Source organism: Acinonyx jubatus, chromosome D1 (assembly GCF_027475565.1).
Source record: "Acinonyx jubatus isolate Ajub_Pintada_27869175 chromosome D1, VMU_Ajub_asm_v1.0, whole genome shotgun sequence".
NCBI lineage: Eukaryota > Metazoa > Chordata > Mammalia > Carnivora > Felidae > Acinonyx > Acinonyx jubatus.
The window spans coordinates 74,538,985-74,564,048 of NC_069390.1; the positions used below are offsets into that span (position 1 = coordinate 74,538,985).

At 48.6% G+C, this 25,064-nt stretch overlaps 1 protein-coding gene across 1 annotated transcript; it reads right to left on the bottom strand.

The window, feature by feature from the left end:
* Positions 1–2,468: 2,468 nt before the first annotated feature.
* GPR83 (G protein-coupled receptor 83) lies at positions 2,469–15,911 on the bottom strand. The gene is made up of 4 exons (XM_027040033.2): positions 15,385–15,911; positions 10,944–11,069; positions 8,515–8,648; positions 2,469–5,495 (listed from the first exon to the last, which is right to left on the bottom strand). Exons 1-4 carry the CDS (start codon positions 15,766–15,768, stop codon positions 4,871–4,873), a joined length of 1,269 nt encoding a protein of 422 aa, XP_026895834.1. The 5' UTR covers positions 15,769–15,911; the 3' UTR covers positions 2,469–4,870.
* Positions 15,912–25,064: the final 9,153 nt, after the last annotated feature.

Genomic DNA, 25,064 nt, shown 5'->3' on the forward strand with positions numbered 1-25,064 from the left:
ACCCAGCTCCCCAGTCTCTGGCACAGGAACTTTGCACTCTCACTGGCCCGCGATCAAGCACCCCTCCTTTGTCTCAGGCCTCCGTCCACTCCCCACCTTTACTCTGTGTCCAAGCTGTCTGCCTGCCAGGTGGCCCCTCCCTCCAGAGTTTTATCTCAGATGGGGTTGTGTTTCAAAACCCCATGCTTCAGGGCCCCCTGGCGCTTGGACCTGTGCTACTCTCTAGGGGAGGGTCTCACTGAGCAATGGACAGGTGCCGGCTTGCCCCAGAAAACATTCGTGCAATCTCACAGCAGCAGAGGGTCAGAGGTTATGGGAAATCACCAACACATGGCTGGTGCCAGATTTCCCTGCACTCTGGCGTCTTTGTCCCAATACCAACAAACGCAGATGCTCTCCGGCATCCCCTGGGACCTTTGCCTGCAAGAAGGCCATAGGGCCTCTACCAAATGCACTCCAAGCAGGGGAACTGCTTCTTCCTGTGTGGCACATGGACTCCTTGGACCCTACCGCCTGCTACTGAGGATTTGCCCCGCTTCTTCACCAGAACATCTCCAGGCACTGAGTTCCGCTGTTTAGAGGATCCTGGTGGTATTGAAACTCTCTCCTTTCTCCCTGTCAGTAGTTTTGGGGAACAGATTTCTTGTCCAGTCTCTTGTGAGTGTTTTCACTCTTTCTCTCTTTCTCTCCAGCTGCTTTCAGGGGGAGTGCTTTTCTTGCACAATCCCAATGCACTGAACTCTCCCCCTTTCTCTTTCTCTCTCTGTCCTCTCTCCACAAAAACAGCTCTCTACCCTCTGCAGCACCATGGCTTTCCTCTCCCCCATTTCACCTCTCCACACTGCATACCTGCCAAGTTCTGGGGCTCAAGTTATGCAGATTGTTGCTTTAATCTTCAGGTCAATTTCCTAGGTGTTCAAAATGGTTTGACGCTGATCTCACTGGGTTTCAGGGATGAGACAAGCTCAGGTCCACTATACTGCCTCTCCATCTTAACTCCTCTTATTTGTTCCTTCTTGCACTACTCCTTGAAATGAGAGAGAATGGTGGGGCAAGGGCGGGTACACAGAGATGTCGAAGCAAGATGCTAATGACATGATCTCACAGCACTATGAGCATCTTCTGCCACCTGCCTGTAGGCAACACTCAAAGGCAAGCTTGTTTCCCCAGTCAATGCTCCCTTGCCATCTTCCAGATTTGCCCCTGGCCCCAGACACTCTCGCATGCCTCCCATTACCCTAAAGCCTAGAGCTTGGTCAGCAGCATAGAAGCCCTGGAGGCACATCATACCAGTTTGGAGCAGTAAGGGTTTAGCTGAGCTCTCCCTGTGCAGTCTGAGGACCCTGAGGCCTGGGCTGGCTATGAGACAGCTATTTGCCTTGACAACCTATTATGGTTGGTCAAGCAGGGCACCAGCAATCTGGAAGTCACTTACAGTTCGTTTGTAAGATGTGTCTAACCAGAATGGAGTCCTCAAGGCAGCATAAGATCCTGCCTATACCAGAACCATGGACTCATTGGCCATGAAGCTGCAAGGGCCTTGGGGTCCACCTAGTAGTCAAGCATTTCCCAAAGCAAAACTCAAGCGCTGATTTTTAGGATGGCTAACAGGTTTTACCCCCAAAAAGTGTCTCGCCATCAAGGAAATTTGTCGAACCTTGAATTAAAAACAAATTAAGATTCTTTTTTACATGCCTTCTCAGGATTTAATTTCCAAGAAGGTAGAATTTCCCAAATTTTGCTGGGTGACCCTTCGCTGCTGGAAGCCAAGTTTCCTTAACCGTAATACGGAAATGATAATGCCCACCTTGGAGAATTGTTGTGAGGTTGAATGAGATCATGAGCTGAGAAGCATTTAGCATAGTATCTCACATATTAGGGGTCAGCAAATTTTACTTCCCTTCTCTTTCTCCTACGCCTTTCATTGTTCTTTCAAATCTTCCCCTAGGCTCGGTAAATTACCGCTATATACAACCTTCTGTGAAATTATGTGAAACCGATTTCCTGGCCTCTGGATGGCATCAGAGTATTTATGTATGCCACAAAGCTTCCTACCCAGCTTATCTGGAGGACAGGGGAACCCCGGAACCAATGGGGCAGAAATCCTGGTAAACACAAAAACGCGGCACGCACGGCACAGTGCAAGTGGGGGGACCGATCCCCAGTCTCCAGTGGCAGCTTTGCCTCCTCCCGAATCACCAAGGACTCACAGGTGGAGTCCTAAGTTCTCAGCACAGATTCACAATCACAAAAGAGGCGACGTGGCTGCCAGCTCACTGGAAGAAGCTCTAGACCAAGATGAGAGGTTTTCAGCTGGCTATTTACCCTAGCCAAAGCATGGTGGCACTTCCTCAGTTGTGAAATGCAGGGATGTGGGCAGATGATCTTCACGCTCTCTTCGTAATTTGCACAGATCCCCATTTTAAAGGTTACCAGCTGTAGTTTAATCAGAAGTCCAAGAAACATAGTCCATGCACCCCAAATATATTTTATTGAGAGCGGAGCAATTACAATAAAGTACTCATTACGGCACACTGGAAAGGCTCAAGTCCTACAAATTTCACATTCACAAATACAAATCGCTGTTTGCTCTGAGGCACACAGGGAACAAGGGGAATGGGGAAGACAAGGTACTGACGGGAGACCCGGACCTATGGGCCATCTGTGAGTCTTCCTCCAGGGAAGGGCCTTCTCTGACTTGGCAGAATTTCTAAAAATTTTTTTTACATTTATTTATTTTTGAGAGACAGAGAGAGACAGAGTGTGAACGGGGCGGGGGGGGGGGGCAGAGAGAGAGAGGGAGACACAGAATCCGAAGCAGGCTCCAGGCTCTGAGCTGGCAGCACAGAGCCCAACGCGGGGCTCGAACCCACGAACTGTGAGATCGTGACCTGAGCCGAAGTCAGACGCTTAACTGACTGAGCCACCCAGGTGCCCCGGCAGTATTTCTAGATTCCCTCAGAGAGGAGCAAAGCAAAGCTCTCCCCATGATCCCAGAGCAGGACCAACTATCTGTAGTCTTGCTACCTATTCTCTTTCTAGTTCAAAGAATTTCTATGGCAGCATTAGGATGAAACGATTAGCTACTTCTTGACACGACAGAGACAGGAGGCACAGGCATGGGAGCCATTTGGCCTGAAAAATCCATCTTGGGATCCATACGGGCTTAGAAGCCTCTCTGTCCCATGGAAGTCAAACACTTCAAACATTCTCATAAATAGACTAGTATAATGAACCCCCATGTCTCATTATAGGAAAGCAGATGATAAGACCGAGTTCAATTTCTATTAACAGCCAAGAGATCTAAGTAAACCTTGGATAAAGCCCTTCTCCCCAAACCTCAGTTTTCTACTCAGCTGCATATCCATGTTTGCTTTCAAGTCTATTTGGTGTTAGAAAGGAACCTAAAACCAGTGTGAGAATGGCAATTGCTTAGGGTGGGTGAATTAAGCACTATTCTGCCTTTGTCTTCCGGGTGACCTAGTGAGTCACTCAAGACCAGATGAACGATGATGAAAACAGTCTCTGGAATGAGATTTCTCTGGCATGTTGAGTCCTTAAAGACCATCACAATGTCGTAGGTTTCTGTAAGTGACACGTGAGCCACTAGGGTGATGTTGACAAGTGAGTTGTCTTCAGGGAACTGGCGTGAAGAAGCCTTATTATTTAGACAACACAGAGAAGTGGCCTGTCTAGACAGCTTGCAAGGATGAAGTGTCTAAGTACAATTATTTCTGGCATGTTGGAAAGACTGCTCCATCATCTCCTGTAGAAGCAGGGCAGTGTTTTTACCACCTCTTGTTCTATGTGAGTGCAAAGGAGAAGGAATTAAGCCTCCTTGGATGAGTTTTGTTCCCTGGCTCATCACGATGGCCGCCATCTGAGAAGAGGTACTTCATCTGGGTCTTTCCCTCCGCTGGGTACAGGATGACGGCAGTCTGTTGGCTTTGACAGCCTTCTCCTTGTGTTCCTCTCCCACCTCTTCTTCCAACTCTTCCCGTGGACACTGTTCCTGGGAGAGGGGCTCAGAAGTTCCCTGCTATGCCCTGTTTCTTGCTTATCTCTACATGGAAAAGTGTAATTCAGAACGGAATGAAAAGCGCATGCACACACATGCACACACACATGCGCACAGACACACAAAGGAAAAAAGTTGCAAGTGAATCCACAGCACGTTAACAAAACTCATCACAGTTGGTGGGAGAACGGGGTGACTTTTGTTTTCTTCTTTGTGCTTTTCTAAATTTTCTGAAGTTTTATAATAATAATTCTTCAAGAGAACTCAGTAATTTCTCTTTGCTTTCAGGGACTGAATTGGCCCTGTCTTGTCATGTATCCAAGCCAGCCACCACACGGCTGTGATTCATCCTGGCCCAGGACTTTGGGAAGTGAGGCAAAAAAAACGTGGCATCTCTGGCTCACTCACCTTTTGCTGGCATGAACCTTTTTCAAGCAGAGTTCTGTGCATCTGGGTCAGCCACACCCCAAGTATGACTCAGGTGTCCTTTGCGGATGTTCCATGGTAGGGAGTATTGTCAGGCAGCTGACTCAGCCCTCATGTGGGCTGCAGCTTCCCTGGGTTCTCTGGCTCAGGGAACCCAGGTGATATGCTTTGCAGCATTTCTTGGACAGGAATTCACAAACACATGTCTAATTGGGTGTTGCCTTTTAGTTTTCACACCAAATGGGGTAGAAGGCTAGACAGAGCTTCCTGGGAAATGAAGACTCCCATGGCTTCTGTAGGACCTTGTTTTTAGCACTGTGAGGGCCATGGGTGAGAGGACAGGCTTCTTTTCCAGTCTCTGTCCTCAGGCCCTTTCCCAGCCTCAGTTGGAGAGAGAGCTCGCCCCCTGACTCTTCGCACTCTCCCCTAACTCACTGCCACGATGGGCTCCACAGAAGACAGGTCTGTCTTCCCAGACTGCAGTTGGGAGGAGGGCAGGAGGTTGTTGGCTAGCAGAGCCCTCCGGCCACTGCTCTTCTCTGTCCAAGCCACCCTGAAGGAAGGGACTGGGGAGGGTGGCCTGTCCTCCTGGGGCTTGGGCAGCCTTTGGCACATGCTCAGTAATGCCTTCAGCTCTACCCTGAAGTTCTCATTGAGCCAGCAGTAGATGAAGGGGTTGTAGCAAGTGCTGCTCATGGCAAACCAGTGGAAGGCGAAGTAGAGGGCGTTGTTGGTGTGGATGACCTTGCTGGACAGGAGGAGGACATAGCAGTTGAGGGGGAACCAGCAGAGGGCAAAGAGGACCACCACCAACATCAGCATCTTCATGGTCTTCTTCTTCTTGCGCCGCAGGGCCAGGTACTGCTCCGTGGTCACATCGCCGATCGTGTTGCACATCCACAGCTTCTTGGCCACGCGGGCATAGGCCACGGAGATGATGAGGAGGGGTAGGATATAAAGTAGGATGAAGGTGGCCAAGTCCAGATACTTCCAGAAGAGGTCAGCTGGCTCAGGGAAGTCTGGCAGGCACAGGGAGCGGACAACGTCCTCGCTGGTGACAGGGGAGAGAGGGAGACAGAGAAACAGAGATAGAGACAGAGGGAGGCAGAGAGAGAGGAAGAGAGAGGAAGGGTGTGCCATTAGTGTGGAAAGGCCTCGTCCCAAGATTCTGGCTCTCCCACTAGATTGGGGTTTTATAGAGACAAGGAAAACACCTGCTCTCTCTGTGTTGTCTTAAACTTATATAATTCCTAGCCTGTAACAAAGACCCAGTAAATATCTGTCCAATGAATGAATACAACACTGGCATTCCTAGTCTTAGAACTAACTCATCCTGAGAGCACAATGTGCTCAGGAAACATTGGAATTCCTCCATTCCAGAGGGGAACTAAGGAACGGGGCAAAGAAATGATGGATCTTGGGAATGTGAGCGGCAAAGCCCGAACGAACACACCTTGAGCCATACGTGTAACAAGTATCTATTTTCCATGGAATGTACCCAGTCCTCCTTGAAGAAACCCTAGAGCTGATGTGTTGAGACTAGGCAGACTATAGCCCCCTGAAAGAGGGGGCACAAATCACCCACACAGGGCTGGCCAGTACCACCCTTGGTGTCCAAGCTCCCACTTTGGGGAACTGAAAACCTTAGGGCCATTTTGATTGAAGGCGCAGTTTGAATACACTCACACAAAGGAAGTAAAGTCACCAGATACATTACTTACAAATCCCAGCATGGAGACGCCAGGAGCTGAGGGGAAGGGCAGTCCTCTGTCCCAGGTTGTGAGCAAGCAGGAGATAGAGAGCAGGGTCATAAGCGCCCATTACTTATAGGGCAGTTGAGGCACAGTCACCAATTTTTCACAGCCTCAACCCGGAGTGGTTAGTTTATTTTTTGAGAGAGAGAGAGAAAGTGTGAGCAGGGGAGAGGGGCAGAGGGAGAGAGAGAGGGAATCTTAAGCAGGCTCCACACTCAGTGCAGAGCCCCATTTGGGGCTCAATCCCATGACCCTGGGATCATAACCTGAGCCAAAATCAAGAGTTGGATGCTCAACTGACTGAGCCACCCAGGTGCCCCTCTGAGTGGTCATTTTAAAACGTGACCCGGGGGCACCTGGGTGGCTCAGTCAGTTAGGTGTCTGACTTCGGCTCAGGTCATGATCTCTGTGAGTTCAAACCCCAAGTCGGGCTCTGTGCTGACAGCTTGGAGCCTGGAGCCCGCTTCCGATTCTGTGTCTCCCTCTCTCTCTCTGTCCCTCCCCCGCCATGCTCTCTCAAAAATACATGTTACAAAAAAAAAAATGGTGACCTGGAAAAGCAAGGCAGGAACTTGTGATGGAATCCTAACCTTGAGTCCCAATCTAAATGCCCAGACTGTGCGTGTGAACAGGGTTGTCATACTGTTAAAATGTCTAGGCAGCAACTCAAAATGGCTGTTTCTTCAGCACATTATGTCGCTTGTGCACTTGTTATATGTGCTGATGGCCATCACTACTGAAAGAAAGAGAATTCTCTTTGCTTTCGTTAGCAGAAAAAAAAAATAGCTCCCCATATGTGAAGGCAGATGGGGGTCTGAGTGCTAGATTTGGGTATGCGATTTGTTCCGATATCGTAGAATTTGGGGAGGGAGAAGCCTTTGTAAGTTACAGTCGACCCTTGAGCAACATGGAGGTTAGGGGCACCGACCCCTGCGCCGTTGAAAACCCATGCATGACTTTTGACTACCCCCAAATCTAACTACTAATAGCCTACTATTGACTGGAAGTCATATCGATAACATGAACAGTTGATTAATACACATTCTGTAGGTGTATGATACACTGTGTTCTTACAAGAAAGTAAGCTAAGGAAAAGAAAATGCTATTAAAATCATAAGGAAGAGAAAATACACTTACGGTACTGTACCATAGTAATCGAAAAAATCCACACAGAAGTGGACCCACACAGTCCAAACTAGCGTTGCTCGGGGTCAAATGTAGTTGTAATCAGCCTTCAGAGCTTGTTCTGCTGACCCTGCTTATGGCATAGGCATGTGTGTTTTGCAGTGTGTGTTTCAGGCGGAGCAGCACAGAGTTATTGCAGGACACACGTGGCTACTGGTCTGGAGCGCCAGGTTGCTAGCTCCCGGCCAACCCACAAGAAGCAGCTGGCACCTGTGATATTGTAGGGACCTAGCACTACCGTAGGACCACTAAAGTCATTTCCTACAGATCCACTAAGACCCAGAGGTGGCTGGGAGTTTTCGATTTCTGCAGGGAGCCCGGAATATGACAGCCCAGCGTCCTGGCCTCGAGGCTGAACAAACTCTGTGTTATCTTTGCTCTAGAGCCCCCTGTGCTGCTGCCTGTAGCTCCTCCTGACATCCCTCCAATGCCAACATTGCACCCTCCCTTGGTCTCTTGCTATCCTGCCTGCTCACTCCCTTATCCATCACTCCCAGGAGCACTTCCTTGAAAAATCCCAAGCACGATCTGTATCTCAGGGTCTATTTCTAAGGAACCTCCTCTAAAACAAGTACTGACTGATGAAAATCACTCTAAGCTTGCTCATTCGTTCATCCATTCAGTAATTATGTATTGAGGGGCTGTTATATGGAGACAGTAGGTCAGGTGCTAGGGACACCAGGAAATTCTTGTGCTGCGACAGCACAGGACAAAGAAACCTGAATGGGAGGTAGGAGATAGAGCATCCTGCCTCAGACACACAGACACATGCTTGCTTTATTTATATGTTGTGCGAGAGAATGTAAACGTTGCCATTTTAAACAAGGCCTGGGTGACTTTGATTCTCAGTCTGTGTGAGTACCTGTCCCCAGCGAAAGAAGCTGTTGGCTCCTGCCCTGACCTCGCAGACAAGCTGGGTGGAGAATAAGGAGGGAGCTAAAGTTGCTGAGAAGAAAAGGTGAGGAAAAGCAGAACAAATGCCACAGATAGGCCCCAGACTTGGAAGCAAGAGAATGGGAGACAGAAGTGCTGGGTGCAGCAGATACCAGTCACTCAGACTCAGAGGGGGCTCAGACTTCCCTCTGTCAGGGCCCTCTGAGTCCCCAAGCTGCTCCCGACTAGCCAACTCACCTGTACTTGAAGGTAAATAATTTCTGGCAGATGGCGTGTGGGAGTGAAAAGAACGTAGCCATGGTCCAGATGACCGTGACGTAGATGACACCTTTTGTGATCGAGATCCGGGGTTTTAATGGATGCATAATGACCTGGAAAACAAGCAAACTGTGCATCACTGGCTGAAGAAGTCTAGAAGCAGATCAAATCTCAATGACGGAGCTCACGTGCCACACTAAGGCAGGTAGGTCCTATTTATAAACAAGCACCCCTTCATTCAGTATTAAGCCCCTGAGCTGCACCACCCCACGGTCCACCTCCAGAAGCAAAAAGAAGGTATCGTCTGAGACTCCAGGTCTGGAGACTCCAGACCTGGAGTCTCAGAGACTCCAGGTGGCTCAGATGCCTCTTACAGGTCATGTGTAGCAGAACCAGAGTGCAGTGAGGGGATGGGGAAGGGGTGAAGCAGGAGGTCTGCTCCCATGACACCCACAAGGCCAGAAGAGGAACAAGCCACAATCAGCCTCCACCTTGGGATCCGATCTCATTCTGCCATGATTCTAGACCCCTTGGGTTATGGAGGGCTCTGAGAGGATCTGGGGTGACAAGCCTGGAGAGGAGTCTCTATTTGTCATGGGAAGTTGCACTGACATTTATGTGGGGGTTTGCAACACTGTTTACAAAAGCTATTTCTAAATTGTGGGGTCCAGCTTTCCCACCACTTATAGTAAAGCCTGTGTTACAGGCTTTGAGCTGAAAAGCATTTTGGAATTACTACAGTTGGACAATCCATTCTGCTAAAAGGTTTAAATAAAGATTTGGGAACTCAACGGCATCCTCATGTTAAGATTAGGATCATTATATCTTGAAAAAGGCATTCTGAGACAGGTGAATCCAGGGTCAGGGAGAGAGGTCCTCAAGAGCTGCCATCACCTAAGGATGTCATCCCAGGACACAGTGGACATTCTGGCTGTGTCCTCCCAAATTTTGTCTCTAGGTTCTTTCAAGATTTTATGAGAGGAAGTGACTAGGCTTTAGAAGCTGCTCAGCACAGCCCCCTTCTGGATTTTGCCATATTTGCCCCTCAGACTCCCTCGTTGTTCGGGTTGCTGAAGACAGTGAAAGCCTGGGTCAGAGGCCCCAGACATCGCTCAAAGATTTCACTGCTTTGGGAAAAGGCCCCATGTTGGGGTTTATGTCACAGCAACGTGATCAGTGTTGGCAAGACTTAACCCCCTTGTTCCTCAGACCCACCTTTGGCCCAAGGGGCAACTGTCGGTGAGGCTGTGTTAAGTGGGGGTAAGCATCGGCCAGGTGGAAGTAATCCAGAGTCCCTCTTGTTGAATTAGGGGAGAAGGTTAAGAAAAGGCAGAAAACATTAGCATGCAGCCTTTTCAGACTTTGCCCAGAGTATCTGCAATATAAATGCCAAAATGATGGAATTTCGGGGCTAAAGAGATCGCAAAGTTTGCCAAATCCAATTCCCTACCAGATAATGAACGTCCTCTAAAACATCCCTATCAAGTGTCATCCAGACCTTGCTTAAAAATGGCTGGGGAAATGAAACTCACTACCCGCCCCCCCCACCCCCACCCCGGCAGCTTCGTTCTGCTAGAAAATTCTTTCTCCTACTGAGCTGCACCTTTGAGTCTGCATCTTTGAGGCCTCCTCTCCTTTGCACCTCTTGCAGCTGCTCAGAATAAATTCTTCCTCTCTCTGTCCTGCTGGCCCTTATGATATTGGTCACCTTGAGCCTTCTCAGAGTAGGGCGGCCTCATGATCAGGGCAGAGGTATGAAGCCAGACAGACCTCAGTGCTAATCCTGGCCTCATCATTCACCAGGCATGTGATCTCAGGAGGGCTACCCATGCACTCTTCTGAGCTTCCATTCCTTGATTCGGCATAGACCTCGTATACACCATGGATTTACTGAGTTAGCACATGCAAGGTGCTTGGCAGGGAGCCATCCTCTTCCCGGATAGAGTCCTCTTTGATTTCCTTTACCATACCCACCATGTGCCTCTGGTGGGGCAGGGCAGTGGCTGCCTGCTCCTGCCACATGGCACCCTAGCTTGTTTTCCTCCTCAACAACTTGGGCCCCGGGGGCTCCATCCCCCTCGTCTCTGACCTGCAACGATGTGCCGATCTCTTTTCAACTGTGATTTTCAGGTTGGCTTTTCTCCCCCACCCCCAAACAAGCTCGTTAATTTCTGAGACACAAAATATAAGTGATGAGCCTTTGTTAGAACAACAAACTGGGAATAACTTTTTGTGGCACTTAGCACAAATGTTTTAAAGCGCCTCATCTAAGTGCTCATATTAGTCAATAAGAAGACAGATACACTTATTGAAAACTGTGCTAAAATACTGTCTCGAGGGCCCCTGCAGCTCCCCGGAAAACAAAGCTGGAGGGGGAAGGACTGGATGTTGGGGGTAGGTGCCCTCACCTGGTGGCGGTCCACAGCAATGGCCGTCAACGTCAGTGCTGAGACATGCAGAGAGCAGTACTGGGCAAAGCGGCTGACGTGGCACATGCCTTTCCCGAACACCCATGTGCTGTTCACAAAGCGGACCTGGAAACCAGCCCACAGAGGTCAGAAGACAAACAGGGCCTTGACCCTGACACCCCTACCCCCATCCGTGGCCTCTGAGGAGCATCCCTTGGGAGGCATCTTCCGGCTCCTCTCTTCTTCCATTCCACACTACTAAATTGTGCATCACACGTGACTTTCTCCAGCATGACTCATTTCCAATCATTCGATTCAACAAAACCTGATCATACCGCCGGGGCCAAGCCTTGTTAGGTGCCAGGAGGGCGTGGGAATACGTGGGCCTTGCAGTTGGACTTCCCACCTCTAACAGTTTGAAGCTATATGACCTTGGGCAAGGTGTGTATAATCTCTCTGAACCTCAGTTTCCTCATTTGTAAAAAAAAAAAAGGGGGGGGCTTAAAAACTTCTACCTTGTAGGCTTATTACATGGATTAAGGTTTTAAAAATCTATAAAGGGTGGAACACAACGTCTGGCAGATTGGTAGAGAGATATTCTTAGAAATAAATAGTAGCTATTTTTATGGTAATAATAAAATCCATTCTCAGTCCACATGAGTTCAGACTACTGGGGGAGACCCACGTGAAAAATCACAACATAGCGTGTAGGCTGTGCTCTCTAATGTTGACTAAGCAGGCCTTACAACGTCATCTGGGAAGGGGACTGAGGGGCCTGGAGGGGTGGGGGTGGGGCAGAGCGGGAGAATGGCAAGCTGCAGGACAGTGTGGGGCCCTCGGAGCAGGCCCACATCATCCATGGCTACTTGCCCACTCAGTCAGTGCCTGGGCAGCTCCTGTGAGTGATGCCCACGCCCAAGAAACATCAAGCACCGATTCTGAACAAGGAGCTTCCGGTCTGGGTAGAGGACCCAGGCACCTCCGGATGCAAGAAAGACAGTATTCAGTGCCCACAGAAGGCCCAGACAGAGGGCTTCGGGGCCGCAGGGTGGGAACGGAGTGGGCTGAGGTAGAGGGGAAAAATGATAGAGAAAGATCTAGAGCAAGTCAGTCCGAAAGAAAGAAGATCATGTAGTGGTGGCCAGCAGAGTCACCCGGGGCAAGGCCCTTGGGCTCCACAAGCACCACTGCCCCCATCTGTAAAATGCGGCTAATGGTCTTCACATGGTTGTTAGGAAAATCAGAGGAGAGATGACGCGCGAAAAGTAGGTGCGGCAGGGCCTCGAACACTAGTAAATTCGCCCTCCACTACCCTCGTTACGACACATGAGGCATCGGAGACGAGCTTTAAGAATACGTGGCATTTGTACTTGTGGCAGCAAGAACAAAGGGCTTGGCGCTGAGTCAGAAATCCCAGGACCTATTTGAGGAAAGAGGAGTGGGATGGTTTGGCTGGAGGGTGAGAGTCGGGAGACACGGATCGTGTCGCTAGGACAGCAGCTTCATTCTCTGTGAGGCTGGCAGGTGGCAGCCACACGGGGCTTCTGAGCAGTCCGGGAACATTACAGAGCTAGAAGTCCTTAGTTCCTCCCACATCCAGTACGTTGCAAAGTCAACCGGTGCCCCTCTCATCCCAAAGTCGTGGCCCTCGTCTCTCACCTGGACCTTTACAGCCTCCCAGCTGCTACCCTTGCCCTCCGGTCTTGTCCACTTGTCATTCAGCCTTCACTCTGCTGATGGGATTTTTCTTAACCAAAAATCAGATGACTGTCACCTTCCTGCTTAGAACCATCCTGGCCCTCAGGACAGAGCCAGATGCCTTAGGAGTCTGCAGGCCCATTCACAAGCTGGCCCCAGCCTTCCTCTCTGGCCCACCTGCACTTGTCCCCACCCCCCACCCCCTGTTCCTCTCCGTTCCTCCCACTGTGCTTCCTGCCTCGTTGCTGCAGCTACATCAAGCCTCTCAACATTCCCTCAACACACCATGAACTCTGAAGCCCTTTGTTCTCCAGGTCCCTCTGTCTGCATTGAGCGTTCATCTTGACCTGGGAAATTCCTGCTCTTCCAGGCCCTTTGAAATGTCACGTTCTTTGCACAGTCTCCTTTGACCCTCTCATGAGACCCTGGCAGGACAGAATAAATGATTCTCTCCTCTGGGCTCCACAGCACTCCATACGTGTCTCTGCCATGGGAATTGTAAGTACCTGTTTGCTCTTCTCTCAATGACCAGGGCTGGGCTTCATGCTCGCTGTCGTGTGTAAGTAAAGTGAACAGAAAAGGAAACCAGGTTGCAAGAATACTCTCACCAACTAGCTGGAAGGCAGGATGCCTTACCTAGTCAATTAGCAATTGATACACCAGCTGTGGCACAAAGCAGCGTCCTAGGGTGGGGGTGGGGGGGCATTGAATGGACTGGATTTCATGGGTGGGGGGTGACCTAATGATCTCTGCCAACATTTCCAGAAGCTTCGATTTACTGCTTGACTATCGAATAGGCCCACGTGCACTGCCATTAAGTAGGAGTGTGAGGGCTTAGGAGATCCTCCCCCTCAACCCTTTCATTCTCCCTGCTTGCCAGCACCTTGTAAGCTCTGACAGGAATTCAGATTGGGGCAGTTACACGGGTCAGGTTCAAGGCCAGGCCGCTCTGGATTATCTTAGAGGAGTGCTGGGTTCTCAGGACCCTGATCCTCCTCTCTTGCAGGAGATCATCCAAGGCTGGACTTGTCAGGCCCCAGCCACAGCCTAGCGTGGGATTCATGGTTTCTCTCTCCCATCCCCCAGCCTCTTCTGTGCATACTGCTCTGGGCAGTAGCACAGGGGCCATGCCCCGGGGCCAGTTCTCATCCTGGGTGTCCCAGCCCAACCCTAGCATTGCAGATGGTCAGGATAGAAACCAAGGGGGCAGGGGCAACCAAGGAGAGCCAGAGATACACAATCTCATGCTTCAAGGTAAGAGGCAGTTACCTTGGCAGGGTGGGGCCTGGTATTTGAAAGCCCTTTTGTCCTTGGCTAGAGAATATAAACTGGCAGGAGAGCAGGAAAAATCCATGTTTCAGAATAGTGGAAGCTTAGCATGGTCCAAGAAGCCCTCCTCACCCACCACCCCCCAGCGCTAGGTGGCTTAGTGGACAGACCTCTGACTTGAGTCAGGAAAGTAATTCTCATCGTGGCTCGGCCAATTACTAGCTAAGTGACCCTGGACGAGGGATTGAACCTCTGTGTGCCTTAGTTTCCTCATCTGCAAAACGTAATATTCTTGTGAGGACAAAGGTAGAATGCAGTTTTAAAATGTGAGGTTTAGAAGGACGTGCATGCAGGTGGATGGATTTGTGGGAGTTCACCCTCTTCTGGCTTGTCTATTATTTCTGGTTGGGTGTGTGTATATGTGTGAGAGAGAGACAGAGACAGAGAGCAAGGTACGAACAGATACTGTTTTGGTAGTAACTCAAATAACGGTAAGGTTATTCCATAAGGTGAAAAAATGTAACACTCATGCTGCAGAAACATAAGGGGTAACTGTCAGTAGATTGCTCAGTCATCGCCCTCACGGTCCCAAACCACCCATGAGCACCAGGCTCCCAAGTCACAGAGGGGCAGAAATGACACCACTAACGCTGAGCAGCCAAGGCTTGGGGACGGGAGCCACATCTGCCACGATGGGCACGTGCCCCCGGCCTATTCCTGGGCCCCAAGCCCACCTCATTCCCATGTCTTCCCCAACACACACTGCCTACACAGCCTTACTGTCAAACCACAAAAGAGAAACACAATTTAAATAAGTGGTCTAGGAAAACGCACTGAAGTTTCCATTAACAATTAGCAACTGACATATCGGCTGTGGCACAAAGCAGTCTCCTAGGGTGGGGGTGTGGGAGAGCATTTAATGCACTGGATTTCGGGGGTGGGGGGGTGACCTAACAATCTCTGCCAACGTTTCCAGAAGCTTCGATTTACTGCTTGACGATCAAATAGGCCCACGTGCACTGCCATTAAGTAGGAAATGGTCATTTGCTCCCGGCTGAGCGCAGACACTCCAATCATTGACCCCATGGCCCCCAGCTGCAGAAGGTGATGAGACAGAGACCGAGAGGGGAAGAGAACGAGAAAAGGAAGAAGGACGGAAGCAAGGGAGGGAAAAGGGAGGGTAGAGACCCAGATGGAGGAACAGACAGAACGACAGTCACAGAGAGGGAAAAAGATGAAGACACAAAGAAAACGGAGAGGGACAGAAAGTCTAGGAAGTGGAGAGAGTTGAGAGGGGAGCTGAGAGGGCAGAGGGGGAAGGAGCTGGAAAGGCGCAGCCAGCCAGCGGGACCCAGGAAGCGCGGACGAAGAGAGGGGCTGGGGCAGCGGGGCGGGAGGGGAGCGGAGGGCTTGGGGGAAGGAGAGCCGAGCCCGCCACGGCGGGCGGGCGGGCGGGCGGGAGCCGGGGCCTCACCAAGGTGAAGGGCGTGTTGAGCAGCGTGATCATGATGTCGGCGACCGCCAGGTTGACGATGAAGAGGCTGGTGGCCGAGTGCATCCGCTGGTTCTTGAAGATGACATGACAGACCAGCACGTTGCCGAAGAGCGAGAAGACGATGATGAAGGAGTAAGCCACGATGAGCAGGGCTTTCACCGTGGGGTTCTGGGACTCGGCCCCGTAGCGCCTCCGACCCACAAAGTTCTGCCAGTCGGAGAAGGTGTAGTTGCTCCAGAAGAAGTGCGAGGCGTTGGGCACGGCCAGGGCCGCCTCCAGGCCCGGGTCGTCGGCCCGGCCCTCGGGGCGCTCGGCGGCTCGCACCAGCGGGAGCAGGCAGAGCAGCACCCCGCGCGGGCCCATCCCGCAGCAGCCCCAGCGCCGCGCCCGCGCCCACACCCGCCCGGAGGGGAGCGCGCGGGGCCGCCGGCCGCACTTCGCCGGCGCTGCGCCCACCCGGCCGCGAGCGCGCGGGCGCCTCCGCCTCTCGGGCGGCTCGGGCTCGGGCTCGGGCTCGGGCTCGGGCTCGGGCTTCCGCTCCGGCTCCGGCTGCGGTGACGCGCGCCCGCTCCGCCTGGCCGGCCGCCTCTGCAGGAACGCAACTCCGCGGGGCTTCCACGGCGCTCTCCCCGGCGCGCGTTCGCCCGCTGGCTTGCCGGCGCCCCCCACCGCGCCCGCTCCCACGCCGGGAATGCAACTCCGCCCGGCTTCCGAGCCTCTTTCCCCGCCGCGCGCACTCCGCCCGCTCCCACGCCGGGAGCGAAACTCCGCCCGGTTCGCAGGGCTTTTCCTAAGTCACACTCGCCCCTCCATCCCGCCTCAGCCTAGCTACGGCCAAGGGAGCAGGCAGGCGGGAGGAAGACGCCCGCGGCGGGGGGTGGGGGGGGTCGGGAGGGGGCGCGGCAGGCGGTCAAGCTGGGTCTGCCGGCCCCAGGCTGCTCCCCGTGCAGAGACACGGGTGCCTTCCACCTGTTTCCGTGAGAGCGTCAGCCCTGCGGTGGATCCCAGTCCGGCAGTGCTGGGGACACAGGCGAGCGATGCCATAGATGTCATTAGGGTTTCTCCAAGCCCCCTCACTGACCCCACTTCGGACTTGCTGGACGTTTTGTTTCCTTACGGTTCTTAAAACAGTGTGGGGCGGGGGGGGGGGGGGCTTGGTTTTCCAAAGAAAACCTTCAAAGCAGGACGCTCTTCTGCCAGGATCAGAGAATCAAAGGAATAATAAGTAGGTTTTGAAGCTGTCGTAAGGGAGATTATCCACGCGTTCTCTGCCTACTTTACAGGAAATCTTGATCTCTCGCTCACCCGTTTTCATTCCTACTGTGCAATCTCTCCTAGTCACCCCAGACGGGTCACCCATTAACCCCCATCCCGTGGAATCGGGATCATAGCACGGCTGTGTCACTTCCTAGCTACGGAATCGCGGGCGAGTTACGTAACTTTTCTGGCCTCGGCAAAAGGGTTTCCTTTTCCTGCGCGTGGGGTTTTCGGAGACCCCTGTATGGATGTCCCACCACCTTGCTCTCGGCGCTAGATATGCAGTAATTGGTTGACTATTTGTAACTGACCTCCCCCCCCCCCCCCCCATTCAAATGGTAAACGGTAGACTCTTTATTCTGTCATTTCCCCCAGCTGAGTGAGCAGTGCCTTTGGGCTGGGACTTCCATCAAAGGACTCCATCAGAGGGGACTCCCATCAAATAACCGTCTGAGAAGTCCACTTGGCCCAGGGGAAAGCCTGCTCCTCTGTCCCACCCAAACCCTGAGGAATGGGCCCCTCCCACCAGCCACCTCTCACTTTGGAGTTTTCCAGGAAAGTTAGATGTCAGCTTCTTTACCCCTTCAAACTCCAGGGACACAGCTCAAGCTCTCTCATTAATAAGCAGCTAGAAGATGGCTTAAGTGTCACCATAGTAAAACACAGGTGCTCTTCCTGAGGTGGGAGGGAGTCTGGGAAGACTTCGGGAAGAGTGATACCTGGCAGGTCCCACGGAGGTAGGTGGTTGGAATAGGGGATTATGTGACTGGTCCTAGGAGAAGGGACAGGGGTGCCGGGCAGATGAAGTAATAGGTGGTTAGCTCTAGAAAAGAAACCAAGGGGCTGTCTGTAAGCATTAACTCAAGAGCTTGGGTGGACTTGATGTTCTACTAAGATGATGTGGCACCATCTCAGGGAGGCAAGGCTGGAACGTGACGGCAATTTAGAGAACAGAACAAGGCTAGGCAGCATAAAACACAGAGGAAGAAATCAAAGGTAGGCAGTGCTCTTCGAAGCACAGTCTTTCAAGTCCCCTGCTTGGTGCTCTGTGACAGGCACGCCAATCTGGAGCACCTGACTAATGCCTTCACTTTGATGCCTTGTTCCCGATGCCTGCCTTGGAGACGTAAGGGCATTTGTGCCAGGTGCCTGAAACCTGTCCCTGAAAGACAAGGTGACCTATGTTAGTTCTTAGCTTTCCACAGAAGCACATCCTGAGACACAGATTCCAGTGCAAGGGTTTATTTGGAAAGTGAAGGCAAACACCACGAGTGGGGTGGAAAAGCGAGACGAGCACGGGAAGGTGGCCAATAGAGTATTGTCAGGCCAGCTACCGGCGAGGGATGGGAACGTAATCCTGACAGGAAAGCCAGCGTCAGGAAGACACGTCAGCTATCCAAACCAACGGACGAGAGCTGGATATCTACCCACCAACCCCTGTCAGTCACTGGTTGAAGCTGTTCCCAGGGGTGTGATGATTCTCGTGCACTTCCAGCCTGTCAAGTAGGCAAATAAATAACGGTGCTGGGAGTTGGCAGTTGGACTGGTGTGCCTTGAAGGGGTGGAGAGGACTCACAATATCCAATGTGAGGCACAAAGTCTAGGATCACTTCATTTCCCTCTTCCCCAGGCATTCAGCTCTCCTGTCCCCAGTTTATCCTCAACTACAGGAACAGGCCAGTGCTTAATGAAATAAGTACCTCCCTCCATCCACCCCACCGCAAGACCAAAACTAAGGTTTTAAAAAAGTTCTTTCCTCAGGGGTGCCTGGGTGGCCCAGTCAGTCAAGCGTCCAACTTCGGCTCAGGTCATGATCTCGCGGTCTGTGAGTTCTAGCCCCACGTCGGGCTCTGTTCTGACAGGTCAGAGCCTGGAGTCAGCTTTGGATTCTGTGTCTCCCTGTCTCTCTGCACCTCCCCCACTCATGCTCTGTCTCGCTCTGTCTCTCAAAAATAAATAGATGTTTAGAAAAAATTTTTTTAAAGTTCTTTCCTCAGAGGGCTTAAAGGTCCTGTAACATTACCATTGCTATTACGAAGAAGATTTGGGAGGACACAAAGCTGCTCCTCCGGAACAAGGCAGCTCCTTCCTTGTGTGCATTCTGAATAAAACCAAGGATACCATGCATAGTCAGGATGTGCCAAATAGTAATTATATTTTTGTCTCTAATTATAGTCACATGCATTAAACATACTGAGGAACAGAGGAGAGTTTAACTCTTTCGAGTGGACTTGAAACAAAAGGAAAATAGGAAGTCACCTCACAAGTATTCACAAGACCAAGAATTATAGAATAATAATATAATTATAGAATAATAATATAGAATTGAGAGCCTCACTCCATCTGCAAGCAATTGCTCCTTTGACACCAATGTTAGTTCCTGAAAAGGTCCTACTTGAGTTCAAAACTCACCCCACCCACAAATCTTCTCTGGTGCCAATCATCGTGGCAGAGGGGAAGAAAGAACAATTAGCATCCTGCCAGGCAACGACAGTCACTCATAGTTGATCTATTTTAATGGCAAAGGCTGGATGTCATCATACTTTAGTTACAAATGAATCAAATAAGGGCTCCTGGGTGGCTCAGTTGGTTGAGCGTCCAACTCTTGATTTCAGCTCAGGTCGTGATCCCAGGGTCGTGGGATGGAGCCCCGAGCTGGTCTCCACACTAAGTGTGGAGCTTGCTTAAGATTCCCTCTCTCTCTCTCTCTGCCCCTCTATCCTGCTCTCTTTCTCTCTCTAAAATATAAAAGAAATGAATCAAGTAGACTTGACATATAAAACATGGCTTAAGATATTCTCAATGCAATAGAAACGCAGTGTGTGGGCATGTTACACTTGGAATCAGTTTCCAAGTTCCAGTACCTTGGAGCCACAGGCTAAAATGATACATTTAGGATAAGTGAAAGGAAGTCTAACTTACAGTTTGTGGCTCCAAATACTTCTGTAAGTTGTTTGAACTTATTCTGCACTTTTACATGGGAAGTTTTATAAATGGTGGAGCAGGTATTGGGCCAACTTGTAATAGCCCATTTAATCCATAAAGCAGATGAGTGGTTGCATTAGTTGTATCACCACAGAACTGCTAGCTTCTGTTGGTGCTCCAGAGTGCCATCTTCCATTATCTGCTCCTCTTGAATTACATGTCCCCCTGGGCGACCTCAACCATCTCCACTGGTTGCACCATCACTCACAAGTGACTCCAAGATCTGTATTTCTACTTACCAACACTCTTGAAAGCTCCAGACTGAAATTACACATTCGACTGCTGCCTGGACATTTCTACTTGGAATACCCACACACACTTAAAATTCAACAAGCTCCAAACTAAACTCATTATATCCTGTTCTTCCCTCACTCTCTTACACTTGCTCCTTTTCTTGTTCACTTGTTCACCACAGTCAGAATCTTGGGGTCATCTCACGGCCCACCCCGTTTAGGATGCTATGCATTCGAAGATGCTATTTCTGTCTACAATCATCCTCTCTCTGAATCCCAGAGCCAGAGAAACTCCTCTTCGTTCTTGAAGACCTAGTTGAAGTGTTCTCTCTCCTGTGAAGACTCACTGACCCCCCCTGACGGCCACAACCTCAGAACAAGCAGCGTTGCCCTATTGACTCATTTAAAGGTGCTCCTGTAACATGTAACCCATGCCAGTGACGTGTGCTTCCCTTGTTGTACCCCACTATGTGTGACTTATCTGTCTTTCCCGCTAAACTGTCAGCTCTTCAAGGCCAGGATGATGTTATTCCTAACGTTACCTCTAGAACCTTGCACAGTGCCCAGACAGGGGAAATGGTAGTAGATATATCTATATCTATATCTATATCTATATCTATATCTATATCTATATCTGTATCTATATCGCACATATATATATAGCACACACACACTATATATATATGTGTATATATATATACACACACACACACATATATATATGTGTGTGTGTGTGTATATATATATATATATATATATATATATATACAGTGGTAGACATTGGACTTGGATTCAGACAACCCAAGAAGCAAGTCTTAATTTTTCTGAGTACTCCTTTTCCTGAGTTCCTCTTTTTCAGGGGAGGAGCAGAGGGAGAGAGAGAGAATCGCAAGCAGGCTCCATGCTCTCAGCACGGAGGCCATCGTGGGGCTTGATCGCATGCCCCTGGGATCATGACCTGAGCTGAAATCGAGTCAGATGCTCAACCGACTGAGCCACCCAGGCACCCCTGAACCTCCACCTTCCAAACTCGACGTAAAACCTACCTTCTGTGAAAATATTTCCTGGCTCTGTTGCTAATGAACCACTTGATTTCAGTGAAGAAATGGATATTTCTTCATCAGATCTCTGAAGGGGCAAAGAGAGGATAGGATTCCTCTAGTAGATGGAGCCATGGGATTAATGTTTGAAGATTTTCTGTAATCCTACAGGTTGAGTCATATTTCCTAGCACCAGCTCTAATTCAATGCTCTTAGTTGCTACTGAGCTATTTTTTCTACTTCTCTTTTATTTCTGCTGTGTGCTTTGTTTCAAATCAGATCCTCAGAAAGTGGAAGACGATAATTAAGCATGGTACTTAAGCCATTTGGTGAATATTGCATCTTATAGGGGGAGGAATGATGTTTCCTGTTTTTATAAACAATACCAAGTAAAAATTATATTTCTAGAAGGCATCACCGGATCTGCAACTCCTTTTCACGAGATATAAGCAATAGCTATCATTGATCTTACACTCTTGAAAACTGCTTTAATACTTTTTTTTTTTAATTGCCCCTTGAGGCCATTAGTTTTGAGCTCCAGAAAAAAAAGTTGTCTTTTTCTCATACTAATTTTCTGCTGATTTCTATTTTAGAAAGCACTACGGTAAAGACAAATTCTAGCAATTACAGTTCAAAGCTCAGCTTGCAGGCAATGGAACCAAGGAAGTCTGTGGTATTTGAAATATGATGATCACATTTCTCTGAGGAAAAGCTGTACACAGTGAAGTAAACAAGTAGGATCTGAATGTAAAAGTCAGATCTTGACCAACCAGTAAAACTATTAAAAAAATCATGGGGCGCCTGGGTGGCTCAGTTTGTTGATCATCTGACTTGATTTCGGCTCAGGTCATGATCTTGGTATTAGGGGTTAGAGCCTCCCATCTGGCTCTGTGCTGACAGGAAAGAGCCTGCTTGGGATTCTCTCTCTCTCTCTCTCTCTCTCTCTCTCTCTCTCTCTCTCTCTCTCTCCCTCTGTCTTTGCCCCTCCCCCACTCATGTGTGAGCATGCACACATTCTCTCTCAAATTAACTTAAAAAAATCTCATTAAGGATACCATAAAAGCCTGGAATTAAGGGCAGAATAATAAAATCCACTTTAAATTGTGTGAGGAAGATGACCACACCATTTATACTATACCTAGAAAGTGAACTGCTAAGTAAAGGATCTTAGCAGCAGGTGACTTCCAGAAAGACTGTGGGCCCCCAGCTTGAGCTTGGTGGTCCATCCTGAGCTTACCTCTACCCACAGTCTTCATATACAACATAACAACTATGTTGGCCTCTCTCATTAAACTGAGCTTCTTTGAGTGCAGGCATTCTGTTCTTTTCATCTTTTATTTTTTATTATTTAAAAAAAAATTTTTTTTCAACGTTTTTTATTTATTTTTGGGACAGAGAGAGACAGAGCATGAACGGGGGAGGGGCAGAGAGAGAGGGAGACACAGAATCGGAAACAGGCTCCAGGCTCCGAGCCATCAGCCCAGAGCCTGACGCGGGGCTCGAACTCACAGACCCTGAGATCGTGATCTGGCTGAAGTCGGACGCTTAACCGACTGCGCCACCCAGGCGCCCCTCTTTTCATCTTTTAAAGCAAGCCTAGCATGGTACCTGGCACAGAGCAGGTCTTACTAAATGCATGAATATGTGAGAACAAAAATAGAATGTTTTTTAAAGACAAAAAATTCCAAAACACCCGAAGAGTTAAGGCAGAGCTGTTAATTTGATGAAAAATTGTGTGTGTGTGTGTGTGTCTTCCAGATTAAGTGATAAAATCACGCAATGTCTGGAATTTGCCCCCAAATAAACTAGACTAGAAGAGGAAAAATGGATTGAAGCTGGATGATGGATGGATACATGTTTTCACATACTTCCATCACTGGATAACGGAAGTGTCTCACAAAAACACAACTGGTTGTGCCCTGCAGAAGTATAGGGTATAAATGACCAAGCTAACAGTTCGATTTCCTCTCTGCCAGTGATGTCCTAATATATGACTCCAAACTGTTACTGGCTCACATTGGTTCCGTTGGCTGATCAGACCAGTGACCCACCTCTGACAGTGACAATAATAAGGGATCTGTCATAGATGGGGGGCTGTTGTCTTCCGTAAATTTTTTTTCTGAGTATAAATGGTATCTGCAAAAAAAAAAAAAAAAAAAAAACCAAAAAAAAAAAAAAACGATAAAGAACATAAACAAGAAAATAAAAACCACCACAATCCTGCTATGAACATTTTGGTGTGTCCCCTTTAACTCTTTCTACATAATAGTAATTAAGTGTTACTAGTTTTATATCTTGCTTACATTACTCTGAGAACAGTTTCCATGTTCTAAATTTTTCTCAAAAACATCCTTTTAATGGCGGCATATTTTAGCTCATGGAATACCAGATTTTTCACTATAATAAATACTGCTTGATGGAATCATCTTTTTCCATATTTTAAGACCTTTTTAAATGGAAGTATGGTGAATAAACTTACATGTATCCATCATCCAGCTTCAATCGATTTTTCCTCTCCTAGTTTATGATGCGGCAAATTCCAGACATTCTACGATTTTGTCACTTAATCTGCAACACACACACACACACACACACACAATTTTTTATCAAATATTCCACCAATTGTACATAAATCTTTAATCACATTTCTGATTCTCTCCTTAGGGTAGAGTGAAAACAATAGAATTCCAGGTAAAGGGGATGAAAATACTTTAAGGCTTCTAATATTTTACCAGATTGCTTTGCAGAAAGGATGTATCCGTTTATACTCTAGCAACACGAGGGCACCTCTTTCACTACACCCTAACCATAAAGACTCATTTATTTAATTTTTTGAAATATATTGAAAAAAGTTTCCTCCATTGATTTTAGGCTTTCCAATATTCCTTCACCCAGAAGCTAATGGTGAGATCTTTGGAGTTAGTCAGAGTTGGACTTCCACCCACAGCCTGTATAGCCATGTGACTCATACAAGTCAGTCTCTGAACATCTGCTTCCTCATTCAGTAGGTAAAAATACCCACCTCATAGAGTTTTGAGAATAGATGCAATAGTGTTTGTAAGTGCTTCGTGTACTCCCGGCACACTAAAAGGGTTCAATAAATGGTGTATTTCCTTCAGACTAAAAGTTCCATGAGGCCATATCTATTGTGTTTTTTCTTTCATTGTTTGGGGGGCGGGGGGTGAGGGGCAGTTGCTTGGTGTCTGATACATGGCCAGCACTTGAATGAATGCACAAAGTTCTATTTGACAGTTAAAAATGACCTGCCGTTTAAAATTTAATAAAGTCCTATTTGCATTTCTAGTCTGTCATTTTTTTTAAATTCATGTCCTTCGGCCATTAAAAAATACAATTTGTCCGTTCTTTCCAAATCTTTAAATATGACCACACTGTATGTCCAGTTAACACTAAGAATTTATTTAAAGAAAAAAACAGCTATATTAACACATATATACATATTTGGGGTTTTTTTCTTTACGCTGTTTAATACTTTTTGGGTTTCCCAGAGTATTTTTATAATCAGAAAAAAGAAAGAACTGATAAATATGATTTGGGGGAAAAACCAAAAAATAGAAACACTTGCTATGGGAAATCACTATTAAACAGGTTTTTAACTGATAGATACATGAAACTTACTAAAACAATCCTGATAAACGTAAAAAAAAAATTAAGAAATTAGGGGCGCCTGGGTGGCTCAGTCGGTTAAGCATCTGACTTCGGCTCAGGTCATGATCTCGCGGTCCGTGAGTTCGAGCCCCTCGCCGGGCTCTGTGCTAACAGTTCAGAGCCTGGAGCCTGCTTCAGATTCTGTGTCTGCCTCTCTCTCTGACCCTCCCACATTCATGCTCTGTCTCTCCCTGTCTCAAAAATAAATAAACGTTAAAAAAAAAAATTAAAACAATCCTGAGAATCCCAGGGGAAGCCGCTTCTGAGTCTGTCATCTATTACAGCCTAAACCAACTGGGAGCTATTGATACTTTCAATATTCACAAGAACTTGGTCAACAGGTCATTCATATTTACTATTCATTGTTTAAAATGAATCCCTGTAGCCATCTGAAATGTTTCTTTCCAAGGGAAAGATCTCTTCCTGCTATTCACCCTGCCCGGGACAGTCACCAACTTTAGACCCAACTCAGTTTCTC